This window comes from Ranitomeya imitator, chromosome 1, assembly GCF_032444005.1.
Source record: "Ranitomeya imitator isolate aRanImi1 chromosome 1, aRanImi1.pri, whole genome shotgun sequence".
NCBI classification, from domain to species: Eukaryota; Metazoa; Chordata; class Amphibia; order Anura; family Dendrobatidae; genus Ranitomeya; species Ranitomeya imitator.
Window position 1 is genome coordinate 951,929,707 of NC_091282.1, and position 14,905 is coordinate 951,944,611.

General features: G+C 41.8%; 1 protein-coding gene across 1 annotated transcript in view; it reads right to left on the reverse strand.

Moving 5' to 3' along the window:
* Positions 1-473: 473 nt before the first annotated feature.
* PPA2 (inorganic pyrophosphatase 2) overlaps positions 474-14,905 on the reverse strand; it is a 45,699-nt gene continuing 31,267 nt past the window's right edge. The window contains exons 8-12 of the mRNA XM_069743703.1: positions 10,946-11,073; positions 2,769-2,854; positions 2,129-2,198; positions 1,587-1,626; positions 474-631 (exon numbers count right to left, since the gene is read on the reverse strand). Coding sequence (XP_069599804.1) covers positions 594-631; positions 1,587-1,626; positions 2,129-2,198; positions 2,769-2,854; positions 10,946-11,073 — 362 coding nt within the window. The 3' untranslated portion in view covers positions 474-593. The remainder of the gene's footprint in view (positions 632-1,586; positions 1,627-2,128; positions 2,199-2,768; positions 2,855-10,945; positions 11,074-14,905) is intronic.

A 14,905-nucleotide genomic window follows, 5' to 3' on the forward strand; every position in this document is an offset into this window, starting at 1 on the left:
AACGACGATTAGGAATAAGGTAATAGCAGCTCCCATAGTCGGAAAATCTCTGGGGGTAGCGGAGACCCTGGAGAACACTATCAGGGCTGGTTTCTCCAGTCCTCAATTATGTGAAGAAAAAAAAAAAAAAAAAAGAGTGGGATCCGGTGTAAAAATCATCTCTCTCTCCTCTAATATGATCTAACATGTATATGTAAAAATGGAGACTCTGGTCCATTTAACAGATATGCAACTTAAAGGCAACTCTGTAACCTGTCTGGCAAGTGGAGCTGCACACAGAGCTAGCTATGCCAGCACTTTACAGAAGCAGCTGACCCCCCCAATACAGCCGGCTAAACCACACCTAAAAGTTGATAATGACAGTTGCACTTAGTATTTATTTTCTGCATATGCAGCTTTATCATTTACAAAATAAATGTAAAATATTCAAAATTGCAAAATTCAAAAGATCAAAAAGGAATCAACTAAAGAACTTTAACAAAAGAAAATGTGTTTATTTACACAGTCATCAGAATCCAGAATGTAATAAAAAGAATATATACAGAGATAAATCGTCCAAGGTTCTTGACAATATGCTTAAGCGTAGCTAGGAATTATATGGCTTGCTTTTTTACAAAATGCCATAGGTCAACTGCAAAACAAAAAAAGTCAGACATTAGTAAGACCGTCCGATCCAGTGACGTTTATTCTGGGGAAGGGGGTGGAATGACATTATAAGAAATTCTACCAAAACAAAGTTTCAAAAGTCACGACGGCAATGATTATTTCTTGCTGATTTCTCCACTGATGTAAAAATAAAATGCCAAGTATAGACCTTGATATGTCTCACTAGAACACTAAAGGGGTATGCCCCTCTCCAAGATCCTATCTCAACATGTAATAGGCGTAATAATAATATTAACAAATACCTCCAAATAGTTCGCCCTTTTCACTATGTTCCTTTGCCCATGTGCAGGGTATTCCAGTAGCCTAAGTATCCATGGTGATGACCACTCATATAAAGACAGTTAGTTGTTAGTGGTCGCAACCATGGTTACCCAAGATACTGCAATGCCCTGCACATGGGGAATGAGACATAGCGAAATACTACATTTCTAATTGGAAGTATTTGCTAATATTACTACACCTACTACATATTGGGATAGGATCTTGGAGATGGAAATACCCCTAATACCTACTAATAGGCCATTTTAGAATCTCATCAGGCAGGTCCGTTACCTAATACTAGAGGATTAAGGGTGATGGTACCAAATACTAAGGGACCCAGACAGGTGCAAAACGGATGCAAATCAGTACCCTCAGAAGTGATTCCCAGTTTCAATAATATTTTAATAGCATTAAGAAACCTAAACTGTAAAAGTAGAACTGTACATTTCTGAATAATAATTTCTTGTTATCAAATGTAAAGACTGATCTTGCCTAATTAAAAAAAAGGAATTGCTTTGGTGAACTAACCAAGTATATTACTTTTTTTTTTAAAGAGCACTATAAAAAATATTAAAACTGCTCTGTTATTTAGATGCTATAGACAAAGGAAATGTCTATTAGATAGTTTCCATGCATTTTGACCAATGTAAAACACTGACCTTCAGTGGACATCGGGCTTGGACTCCCCAGCAATGGCGCCTCCAAGAAGACAGAAAAAAAAATTCTCATTATGGCTTGTCAATATCAGCTTAAGTTCAGCAACTTTACTTAAAGGTTTGTAAATCGCTTTTTTTTTATTACTGCATGTACTATTGCAATTTTTATTTTATTAAAAACGGTCTACCTTTTTTGTTTTTATTAGAGCTTACATGTAATACAATACAGTGCATGCTGCTCGATCTCACTCTGTTCTCATACGCTCTCTATGCAGCCACGTCTCTCATCTCTCCTGAAGTTAAAGATCAAATGCAATTTCAAAACATAAATTAAGGGTGGGCGCAATCTTGCCTTGCGCAGGCGTGTACTATGGAGGACAGAGAATGAACTTCAATCCAATATTGCAGCCAGCAGGTAAGGAAAGGGTGAATCAAAAACCCAAAAACCCCGCCTCTATGGCTGAAGATTGTTCCCTCCAAATTCAGGTGATAGTGTCCCTTTAAAAAGCAATCCGATACGACTAGAAACAAGAGGACGGACTTACGAATTTAACCATAGCAGCAACTTCTTCCGCACTGCAGCAGAATGGGCTGTCCTTAATCAGAATGTTTTTACTGTGCAAAAAAAAAAAAAAAAAAATACAGTTTAGAATTAAAAAAAATGATTTTATAGTGTTTTTAATAGATCAGTGAACTGAATAATAATAATCTTTATTTTTATATAGCGTTAACATATTCCGCAGTGCTTTCCAGTGTGCAGACATTATCATCACTGTCCCCGATGGGGCTCACAATCTAAATCCCCTATCAGTATGTCTTTGGTACTGTAGGCAAACTGATGGCAAAGAAAGACTGCAGACCTTAATCAGGTTAACCCGTTATTGTATTAAGCTACAGGATAATTGATGAATGGATCATTATAGGGTTTTTAAAATGCTGGGACCCAAACAAATCCCAGAATAGGGGTCCCAAAGTCCCCTACATTAATAAAGGAGTAGTGTATAGCGATCCTGGCTCAGTCATCGGATGAGGTCACACGAGTCAGTCCCTCCGAAATTATTTATCCCCCATCCTGTTCTTCAGATGAACATTTACTCCAAAAACACAGAAAAGACACTAGGACTGTACAGAAAATTAGATAATTAAGCAAAAGGTCCAGCAGAAAACACATAACATGAGTCTTACCACACTATATCACCACACTCTGACTTCTTATGAACCATATTTAGCCAATGTTCATGGGTTTCTTTGATAATTCCAACTGCAAAACTCTAAAAATAACAGTCAAGTGTAAGGAAACACAAGTTACCCTAATGTGTCCTATCGGCCAAGATACACGGAGCTCAAGGAGCCAAAATTCTGGCTTAATTTGTACCAAAAAGAAGCATACATGACAGATTTGTTATGTTGTTTTTTAGACTTATGTATTTTATTAGACAGTAAAAAGAACGGCCAACAAGGTTTGGAAAATAAGTCACATTAATGGCATCCATCATTTTGTGGCTAAATATTGGTAAGGTAAGCTGGTCAAGAGGTTGTATAACGAAAACAGTCTAGAAGAAGATGAATTGGCCACAGATTCTGCTCATCTGGTCTAGTGTTATAAGGTATTATCCTGCATTCACACATACGGGTCAAGATTGCTTACAGCGTCCAATTTTTTCTCGTACAACCCGTAGACCCAAAGAGTGGATCTATTCACAAATCCATGAAATACGTGGATACGAGCGAGACGCAGATCAGGTCCTATTTTGATCAGTGTTTGCGGATATGAAAGGTAAACGGGGAATGCTTTATTAACCCCTTCATGACCCAGCCTATTTTGACCTTAATGACCTTGCCGTTTTTTGCAATTCTGACCAGTGTCCCTTTATGAGGTAATAACTCAGGAACGCTTCAACGGATCCTAGCGGTTCTGAGATTGTTTTTTCGTGACATATTGGGCTTCATGTTAGTGGTAAATTTAGGTCAATAAATTCTGCGTTTATTTGTGATAAAAACGGAAATTTGGCGAAAATTTTGAAAATTTCGCAATTTTCACATTTTTAATTTTTATTCTGTTAAACCAGAGAGATATGTGACACAAAATAGTTAATAAATAACATTTCCCACATGTATACTTTACATCAGCACAATTTTGGAAACAAAATTTTTTTTTGTTAGGAAGTTATAAGGGTTAAAATTTCACCAGCGATTTGTCATTTTTACAACGAAATTTACAAAACCATTTTTTTTAGGGACCACCTCACATTTGAAGTCAGTTTGAGGGGTCTATATGGCTGAAAATACCCAAAAGTGACACCATTCTAAAAACTGCACCCCTCAAGGTACTCAAAACCACATTCAAGAAGTTTATTAACCCTTCAGGTGCTTCACAGCAGCAGAAGCAACATGGAAGGAAAAAATGAACATTTAACTTTTTAGTCACAAAAATTATCTTTTAGCAACAATTTTTTTATTTTCCCAATGGTAAAAGGAGAAACTGAACCACGAAAGTTGTTGTCCACGCTGAGTACGCTGATACCTCATATGTGGGGGTAAACCACTGTTTGGGCGCACGGCAGGGCTTGGAAGGGAAGGAGCGCCATTTGACTTTTTGAATCAAAAATTGGCTCCACTCTTTAGCGGACACCATGTCACGTTTGGAGAGCCCCCGTGTGCCTAAAAATTGGAGCTCCCCCAGAAGTGACCCCATTTTGGAAACTAGACGCCCCAAGGAACTTATCTAGATGCATAGTGAGCACTTTGAACCCCCAGGTGCTTCACAAATTGATCCGTAAAAATGAAAAAGTACTTTTTTTTCACAAAAAAATTCTTTTAGCCTCAATTTTTTCATTTTCACATGGGCAACAGGATAAAATGGATCCTAAAATGTGTTGGGCAATTTCTCCTGAGTACACCAATACCTCACATGTGGGGGTAAACCACTGTTTGGGCACATGGTAAGGCTCGGAAGGGAAGGAGCGCCATTTGACTTTTTGAATGAAAAATTATTTCCATCGTTAGCGGACACCATGTCGCGTTTGGATAGCTCCTGTGTGCCTAAACATTGGCGCTCCCCCACAAGTGACCCCATTTTGGAAACTAGACCCCCCAAGGAACTTATCTAGATGCATACTGAGCACTTTAAACCCTCAGGTGCTTCACAAATTGATCTGTAAAAATGAAAAAGTACTTTTTTTTTTTCACAAAAAAATTATTTTCGCCTCAATTTTTTCATTTTCACATGGGCAGTAGGATAAAATGGATCAAAAAATTTGTTGGGCAATTTCTCCCGAGTACGTCGATACCTCATATGTGGGGGTAAACCACTGTTTGGGCACTCGGCAGGGCTCGGAAGGGAAGGCGCGCCATTTGACTTTTTGAATGGAAAATTAGCTCCAATTGTTAGCGGACACCATGTCGGGTTTGGAGAGCCCCTGTGTGCCTAAACATTGGAGCTCCCCCACAAGTGACCCCATTTTGGAAACTAGACCCCCCAAGGAACTTATCTAGATGCATATTGAGCACTTTAAACCCCCAGGTGCTTCACAGAAGTTTATAACGCAGAGCCATGAAAATAAAAAATAATTTTTCTTTCCTCAAAAATGATTTTTTAGCCTGGAATTTCCTATTTTGCCAAGGATAATAGGAGAAATTGGACCCCAAATATTGTTGTCCAGTTTGTCCCGAGTACGCTGATACCCCATATGTGAGGGTAAACCACTGTTTGGGCGCACGGCAGGGCTCGGAAGGGATGGCACGCCATTTGGCTTTTTAAATGGAAAATTAGCTCCAATCATTAGCGGACACCATGTCACGTTTGGAGAGCCCCTGTGTGCCTAAACATTGGAGATCCCCCAGAAATGACACAATTTTGGAAACTAGACCCCCAAAGGAACTAATCTAGATGTGTGGTGAGGACTTTGAACCCCCAAGTGCTTCACAGAAGTTTATAACGCAGAGCCATGAAAAAAAAAAAAAAAAATTATTTTCTCAAAAATGATCTTTTAGCCTGCAATTTTTTATTTTCCCAAGAGTAACAGGAGAAATTTGACCCCAAAAGTTGTTGTCCAGTTTGTCCTGAGTACGCTGATACCCCATATGTGGGGGTAAATCACTGTTTGGGCACATGCCGGGGCTCGGAAGTGAAGTAGTGACGTTTTGAAATGCAGACTTTGATGGAATGCTCTGTGGGCGTCACGTTGCGTTTGCAGAGCCCCTGATGTGGCTTAACAGTAGAAACCCCTCACAAGTGACCCCATTTTGGAAACTAGACCCCGAAAGGAACTTATCTAGATGTGTGGTGAGCACTTTGAACCCCCAAGCGCTTCATAGAAGTTTATAATGCAGAGCCGTGAAAATAATAAATACGTTTTCTTTCCTCAAAAATAATTATTTAGCCCAGAATTTTTTAATTTTCCCAAGGGTAACAGGAGAAATTTGACCCCAATATTTGTTGTCCAGTTTCTCCTGAGTACGGTGATACCCCATATGTGGGGGTAAACTACTGTTTGGGCACATGCCGGGGCTTGGAATTGAAGTAGTGACGTTTTGAAATGCAGACTTTGATGGAATGCTCTGCGGGCGTCACGTTGCGTTTGCAGAGCCCCTGATGTGCCTAAACAGTAGAAACCCCCCACAAGTGACCCCATTTTGGAAACTAGACCCCGAAAGGAACTTATCTAGATGTGTGGTGAGCACTTTGAACCCCCAAGTGCTTCATAGAAGTGTATAATGCAGAGCCGTGAAAATAATAAATACGTTTTCTTTCCTCAAAAATAATTATTTAGCCCAGAATTTTTTATTTTCCCAAGGGTTACAGGAGAAATTGGACCCCAAAAGTTGTTGTCCAGTTTCTCCTGAGTACGCTGATACCCCATGAGTGGGGGTAAACCACTGTTTGGGCACACGTCGGGGCTCAGAAGGGAAGTAGTGACTTTTGAAATGCAGACTTTGATGGAATGGTCTGCGGGTGTCACGTTGCGTTTGCAGAGCCCCTGGTGTGCCTAAACAGTAGAAACCCCCACAAGTGACCCCATTTTAGAAACTAGACCCCCCAAGGAACTTATCTAGATATGTGGTGAGCACTTTGAACCCCCAAGTGCTTCACAGACGTTTACAACGCAGAGCCGTGAAAATAAAAAATCATTTTTCTTTCCTCAAAAATTATGTTTTAGCAAGCATTTTTTTAGATTCACAAGGGTAACAGGAGAAATTGGACCCCAGTAATTGTTGCGCAGTTTGTCCTGAGTATGCTGGTACCCCATATGTGGGGGTAAACCACTGTTTGGGCACACGTCGGGGCTCGGAAGTGAGGGAGCACCATTTGACTTTTTGAATACGAGATTGGCTGGAATCAATGGTGGCGCCATGTTGCGTTTGGAGACCCCTGATGTGCCTAAACAGTGGTAACCCCTCAATTCTACCTCCAACACTAACCCCCCCACACCTCTAACCCTAATCCCAACTGTAGCCATAACCCTAATCACAACCCTAACCACAACCCTAATTCCAACCCTAACCCTAAGGCTATGTGCCCACGTTGCGGATTCGTGTGAGATATTTCCGCACCATTTTTGAAAAATCCGCGAGTAAAAGGCACTGCGTTTTACCTGCGGATTTTCCGCGGATTTCCAGTGTTTTTTGTGCGGATTTCACCTGCGGATTCCTATTGAGGAACAGGTGTAAAACGCTGCGGAATCCGCACAAAGAATTGACATGCTGCGGAAAATACAACGCAGCGTTTCCGCGCGGTATTTTCCGCACCATGGGCACAGCGGATTTGGTTTTTCATATGTTTACATGGTACTGTAAACCTGATGGAGCACTGCTGCGAATCCGCAGCGGCCAATCCGCAGCCAAATCCGCACAGTGTGCACATAGCCTAATTCTAAAGGTATGTGCACACGCTGCGGAAAACGCTGCGGATCCGCAGCAGTTTCCCATGAGTTTACAGTTCAATGTAAACCTACGGGAAACAAAAATCGCTGTACACATGCTGCGGAAAAACTGCACGGAAATGCAGCGGTTTACATTCCGCAGCATGTCACTTCTTTGTGCGGATTCCGCAGCGGTTTTACAACTGCTCCAATAGAAAATCGCAGTTGTAAAACCGCAGTGAAATGCGCAGAAAAAAACGCGGTAAATCCGCCATAAATCCGCAGCGGTTTAGCACTGCGGATTTATCAAATCCGCAGCGGAAAAATCCGCAGAGGAACAGAATACGTGTGCACATACCGAAACCCTAACCCTACCCCTACCCCTAACCCTAACCCTATTCTAACATTAGTGGAAAAAAAAATTTCTTTATTTTTTTATTGTCCCTACCTATGGGGGTGACAAAGGGGGGGGGGGTCATTTATAATTTTTTTTATTTTGATCACTGAGATATAATCTATCTCAGTGATCAAAATGCACTTTGGAACGAATCTGCCGGCCGGCAGATTCGGCGGGCGCACTGCGCATGCGCCCGCCATTTTGGAAGATGGCGGCGCCCAGGGAGAAGACGGACGGGACCCCGGCTGGATCGGTAAGTATGATGGGGTGGGGGGGGACCACGGTGGGGGGATCGGAGCACGGGGGGGGGGGGGAAATCGGAGCGCGGGAGGGGTGGAACGGAACACGGGGGGCGTGGAACGGAGCACGGGGGGGCTGGAATGGAGCACGGGGGGGTGGAACGGAGCACCGGGGGGTGGGGGGTGGATCGGAGTGCGGGGGGGGGTGATTGGAGCACGGGGGGGTGATTGGAGCACGGGGGGAGCGGACAAAAGCACGGGGGGGAGCGGAGCACTGGACGGAGGGGAGCCGGAGCAGAGGACCGGCCAGATCGGGGGGCTGGGGGGGCGATCGGTGGGGTGGGGGCACATTAGTATTTCCAGCCATGGCCGATGATATTGCAGCATCGGCCATGGCTGGATTGTAATATTTCACCCGTTATAATAGGTGAAATATTACAAATCGCTCTGATTGGCAGTTTCACTTTCAACAGCCAATCAGAGCGATCGTAGCCACGAGGGAGTGAAGCCACCCCCCCTGGGCTAAACTACCACTCCCCCTGTCCCTGCAGATCGGGTGAAATGGGAGTTAACCCTTTCACCCGATCTGCAGGGACGCGATCTTTCCATGACGCCACATAGGCGTCATGGGTCGGATTGGCACCGACTTTCATGACACCTACGTGGCGTCATGGGTCGGGAAGGGGTTAAAAAAGAGAAAAAAAAACAATGTATGACCATTCAGGGGTCTTTTTATTGGCTTGGTCGAAACACGTCGGCGTTGACCACCTGGGACCCCCATCTCTTTTTTGCAAATGTTTGCATTTTAAAGTGTTTCCAATAAATTGACTTTTTAGAAGATCCATGCTGGAGATTATTTTTTCTTTTTATTGGCTTGGGAATAACCCCCCCTCCCCCCACCACCACCACCTAAAAAAAACAAAACAGGTTCACATGGTGTTTTCTGAGGAATATTTTGAAATTGATTTACTCCAAAATTTTGATTTAACATAAAAATAATAATACATCTTTAAATATGCTTTCATTACTCTTCTAATATTAATATAAAATCAACCCTGCAAAAATCCCTCAAAAATTAAAAAAGTCTATCATGAATTGAAACCTGCTTAACCCCCGGAGCTTTTTTCGTTTTTCGCTCCCCTTCTTTCCAGAGCCATAACTTTTTTATGTTTCCGTCAATATGGTCATATGAGGGCTTATTTTTTGCGGGTCGAGATGTACTTTTGAACAATACCATTTGTTTTACCATGTCGTGTAACATAAAATGGGAAAAAATTCCAAGTGCAATGAAATTGCAAAAAAAGTGCAATCCCACACTTGTTTTTCGTTTGGCTTTTTTGCTAGGTTCACTAAATGCTATCACTGACCTGCCATTATGATTTTCCACGTCATTACGAGTTCACAGACCCCAAACATGTTTACGTTCTCTTTTATCTAAGTGGTAAAAAAAAAATTCCAAAGTTTGCTAAAAAAATAAAAATTGCGCAATTTTCCAATACCGGTAGCGTCTCCATTTTTTTTTCTAATTTTGGAATGCTTCAATAGCCTCCATGGGATGCTTGAAGCATCCACTACTCGATCGCCTCTGCTACATAGAGGTGATGCACAGATCACCTCTATGTAGCTGAATAACAGCATTGCTATGAGCGTACAGTGGCTCTCATAGCAATCCATCATCAACAACCATAGAGGTCTTTAGGAGACCTCTGGTTGTGATGGCAACCCACCGATGACCCCCGATCACGTGACGGGGTCAGCAGTGCACGTACTTCCAGCTGCGCGGCCAGCAGCGCTTGTTAAATGCCGCTGTCAAGAGTTTGACAGCGGCATTTATCTAGTTAATGGGCGCTGGGGGATCGCGATTCCGCTCACGCCCATTGCGGGCACATGTCACCTGTTGAAAAGAGCTGACATGTCACGGCTTTGAGGTGGGCTCATTTCCGGAGCCCAACTCAAGGCAGGTGATACTGCCAGCTGACGTACTATTCCGTTAGCTGGCAGAAAGGGGTAAAAAGCTCATTGCATTTTCTGCCTCAAAAAAAAAAAAAAACTGTGAACTTACTGTAGTTGAAATTTAAGATGGCATTAATAAATCTCACTCATAGAATAGAAACAGTAATAGAAAACAATTCAACATATTCAGCTCATATTTTAATACGTCTGTCATATAAAGCTCTTCCTTAACCCCTTGCATTAACCTAATCCATACATGGTAAATTTTGGCTGTTTTACATAATTGACACCTCCCTGTAACTCTATGACCAATACCCATGCCAAACCCCTCCACCCAGCCTTGACACAACATTTTGTATTGCCATAATCATACAAACCAGCAGAATAAAATGAAAGTGAGTTGGTCACCAGATTTTTGCTACCCGAGAGCAGCATAATGTAGGGAAAGAGACCCCGATTCCAGCGATGTATAACTTAGTTTACTGGGTGCATCAGTTGTGACACAATTAGAGCGCAGTATGCTAACTTTGACCCCTCCCCTGATTACAGACAGGACAGCAGGGGATCACAGCTGATTCTTTCTTTCTTTAAGGTAAAATATTGTTTAAAAACAGGCAACGAAATGTTTAACTCAAAAAATCATCTGCAATCCCATGCTGTCCTGTCTGTATACTCTTTTGCTTCCTCCCTGCCCAGGAGCTGTGGTATGATCAGACCATGTTCCTGTATGATCAGACACAGCCATTACACAGTGCACAGCAGGGGCACATTTATAAGATTTATAAGATTATCTCAGCACAGGAACATTTTTTTAAACACATCCAATTGTGGAAATTATTATTACTTCGAGATCTGTTGAGTAAAATATACTTTTGTTCATGGAACAATCCTCTAAGAAGAAATCGATCTCACCTGATCTTTAAATTGCCCATTAAAGCCAAACTGGTTTTCTGGCTTTCCATCTGGCACTTTATAGGTTTTCAGCCATTCGACAGTAGCCTCGAGATAGCCAGGTTTGTACTTTCTTACATCATCAATGTCTGTAATTAAAGGAAAAGCCTGATGCCAGTTATTTGCTGTCAGCATATTTGATACAGAACATTACAACAATTGTTAATACAGCAATATGGGGAGAAAAAAAGTTATATTTAAAAACCAAGGATCTCAGTAGTACCATGGCTCCATCTCATTTCTGAAGAGCTTTTAATATCTCAATCTCCATTTAGAAAAACCTCCAACTCTTCTGTCCTAGCACTCAATGCTCTTAATGCTAGAAGGATTTGAAGAGAACATAAGCGGTCAAGCAAGGTCGGAAAAAGAAAAAAATACAGAAACAAACATACATATGTGATACGCATTTGGGCTATCGTTACATCCGTAAAAGTTCAATCATCAAAATATAAAATGAATTAACCCTTTTGGTAAATGGTGTAATGAGAGAAAGAATAAATCTAAAATGCCAAGATTACATGACACGAGAGCCCAAGTTTTTTACATATATATATTTTTTTTATTTACAAATTTCTGAATTTTTGGCAGTTAAATAACAAAAAGTGAGCTATGCGTGATTGGTAGCTCAATAATCATATTGCCAGGTCATTTTTACCATATAGTGAACAGGGTGAATGAAAAACCCAAAAAACAATTGTGTAATTGCACTTTTTCGCAATTTCACTGCACTTGGAATTTGGTTTCCCACCTTTCAGAACATCACATAAAATCAATGACGCCATTCAAAAGTACAGCACATAGAACAAGACATGTTGTATTGGAGATTAACGGGACAATAATAAAGTACCAAATATAAATATTTATTAGAAAAAGATAAGCATAAACATTAAAAACAGTTAAAAAGGCAAGAAAAATACCCACTATGACAGACGGGAAGAGCATACCCCACAGACTAGGATGTACTTTGGCACCTGAGAAGGCTAAACAGGGGGAGTTTGGAAAAAAAACCCTTCAAAAAACAATAAATCAAATAATGATTGTAAACTGGTTATTCAAAGTAGTTATAATACAGGAGGGTCGCCACCATGACATATATCTTCAAGACATTATAAGAAAGTCACCGACATAGGAGCAATAGAATTACCCACCTAAAATAAATAGAGAGTCTTATCCCCCCTGAATTGGCTTATCCCCAACAAGCTGCAATAAGCTGCATAAAGGATCATAGTGAAGCAACAATACTAATCAGAATTATCACAGCCAAGGCATTCATAGAAAAAGGAGCTCCATACTCATGTGTATCAATCAGATATGGGGATCCCCGAGCATAATGGAGGTATCTCAAGTCAAAAAGTCCGGTCGGTCCTGTCAGTCAAGGTGCCAAGAGGTCCGTGGGGCTAGGCAGCCCATCGCGTATCGCCACACAAGGTAGCTTCGTCAGGGGCAAGTGTGCCTGCTCACAAAACCTTACATCTTAAATACACTTACATAATAGAGGGATCCAAATCAGCTGCAGGGGAAACAGCGGCCACGAAACCGGAAGTGGCAATGGAGTTGTTCCCAGTGTAGTGTGCATGCGCTAGAACACTAAGTGGTGTGAGCACAAAGACCCAGGCGTGCGGCCGGAAATGACGTCGGCATGGAGAAAGTCCATGACAACCAAATTAATATGTGTGCGGAATAGCGTGAATTTTGTTCAAAAAGGCTTGCGCATATTGAAGTTATAAATACAAGATCAATTACAACGCCGGCATTACCAAATATTTATATTTATAATACACAGTACCCACAAAACCGGCCGTCCGGCCGGAAATGACGCAGGTATAACATGGAACCATGGCAACCCACATAACAGATATACGGGACGACAGTAAAGCAGTCAAACATGGTGCAGGTGTTACTTAAAAAACTCACACACAAGAAAGATGTTCCAATGAGGTTCGGTTTTTTAATACATCAGATCATTTGGGCAAGAAATCCAGGCCGTCCGGCCCGTAGTGACGTCAAATGAAATGATTCTATGACACCAAAGTAATATATGCATATAGTGCCGGCAGGCTGGCCATGTGTAAAAAACATCAATAGCTCAAAGCCCCGCACTTGTTAACCTTCATCAGGCTGCATAATTTTACAACGTTAACAGGCTGCAGAGGTACAATTGTACCTTCATATATATTTTATTGAAATTTGGCCAATATATTCTGGACCAAAACTGCAGAGATGTCACGAAATTTCAGCCCTCTACGGCTTTTCGAAAAAAAAAGTTATTGCAATTTTAAAACGGAATAGTTACAATTGTACCTACTCAGCCGGACGAAGGTTAAAATATATACACACATAATCAAAGGTGGGTATTCCCAAGTTTCCTTATAATGCGCAGGTGCTGGAGCGCTAAATGGTGTAAAGCACAAAGTAACGGCTCCCTAGCAGCCAAAATACACGATCTATAAGGTACCGGTCATTTATGACCGGATACAACGTGATGGTCCCAAGCCTTAGCACACCAAAAACCGCATAATCCGAAGTGGCTTCAGTGTTCCTAATGCACGGGCTGTGCAACATAAATAAGTAAGGGTCCACTGGCTGTGCTTATTCTATTTTTTGTATTTCCTAGTGCTGTGAGTACATCTGATCATGGCCAAGTGCATTGCATGCAGTCGCTATTTGGCTTTATTGGACTGGGGCTTGATTGTTGGTTTTGGGTATTGTCTATTTGGCAGGGAGGGTGCACCCCTGCATCTTGGGGATAGGCAGTCTATTTACATTTACATTTTTTTTTTTTTGCCTTGTGCCACCCATTAGAGGAGGTGGATATCTTTTATCGGCCAAATTTATATATTAATTTGGCTATTGTAGAAATGTCAATTGATTCCTGCGGGGTTATAACGGGTTCTGAAACCCCCCCTCCCCACCATCCCCCTCTCTTTCCAACTTTCCCGGATAGGTTCCTTTTAGTGGACCCTTACTTATTTATGTTGCGCAGCCCGCGCATTAGGACCACTGCAGCCACTTCGGATTATGCGGTTTTTGGTGTGCTAAGGCTTGGAACCATCACGTTGTATCCGGTCATAAATGACCGGTACCTTATAGATCGTGTATTTTGGCTGCTATGGAGCCACACTATGCTGACGTCACCTTCGGCCGGATGGCCGTTACTTTGTGCTTTACACCATTTAGCGCTCCAGCACCTGTGCATTATAAGGAAACTTGGGAATACCAATACCCACCTTTGATTATGTGTGTATATATTTTAACAAGTGCGGGGCTTTGAGCTATATATGTTTTTTACACATGGCCAGCCTGCCGGCACTATATGCATATATTACTTTTGTGTCATAGAATCATTTCATTTGACGTCACTACGGACCGGACGGCCTGGATTTCTTGCCCAAATGATCTGATGTATTAAAAAACCGAACCTCATTGGAACATCTTTCTTGTGTGTGAGTTTTTTTAAGTAACACCTGCACCATGTTTGACTGCTTTACTGACGTCCCGTATATCTGTTATGAGGGTTGCCATGGTTCCATGTTATAAATGCGTCATTTCCGGCAGGACTGCCGGTTTTGTGGGTGCTGTGTATTATAAATATTTGGTAATGCCGGCGCTGTAATTGATCTTGTATTTATAACTTCAATATGCGCAAGCCTTTTTGAACAAAATTTACGCTATTCCGCATACATATTAATTTGGTTGTCATGGACTTTCTCCATGCCGACGTCATTTCCGGCCGCATGGCCAACTCCATTGCCACTTCCGGTTTCATGGCCGCTGTTTCCCCTGCAGCTGATTTGGATCCCTCTATTATGTAAGTGTATTTAAGATGTAAGGTTTTGTGAGCAGGCACATTTGCCCCCGACAAAGCTACCTTGTGTGGCGATCCCTTTGTTTAGCCTTCTTAGGTGCCAAAGTACATCCTAG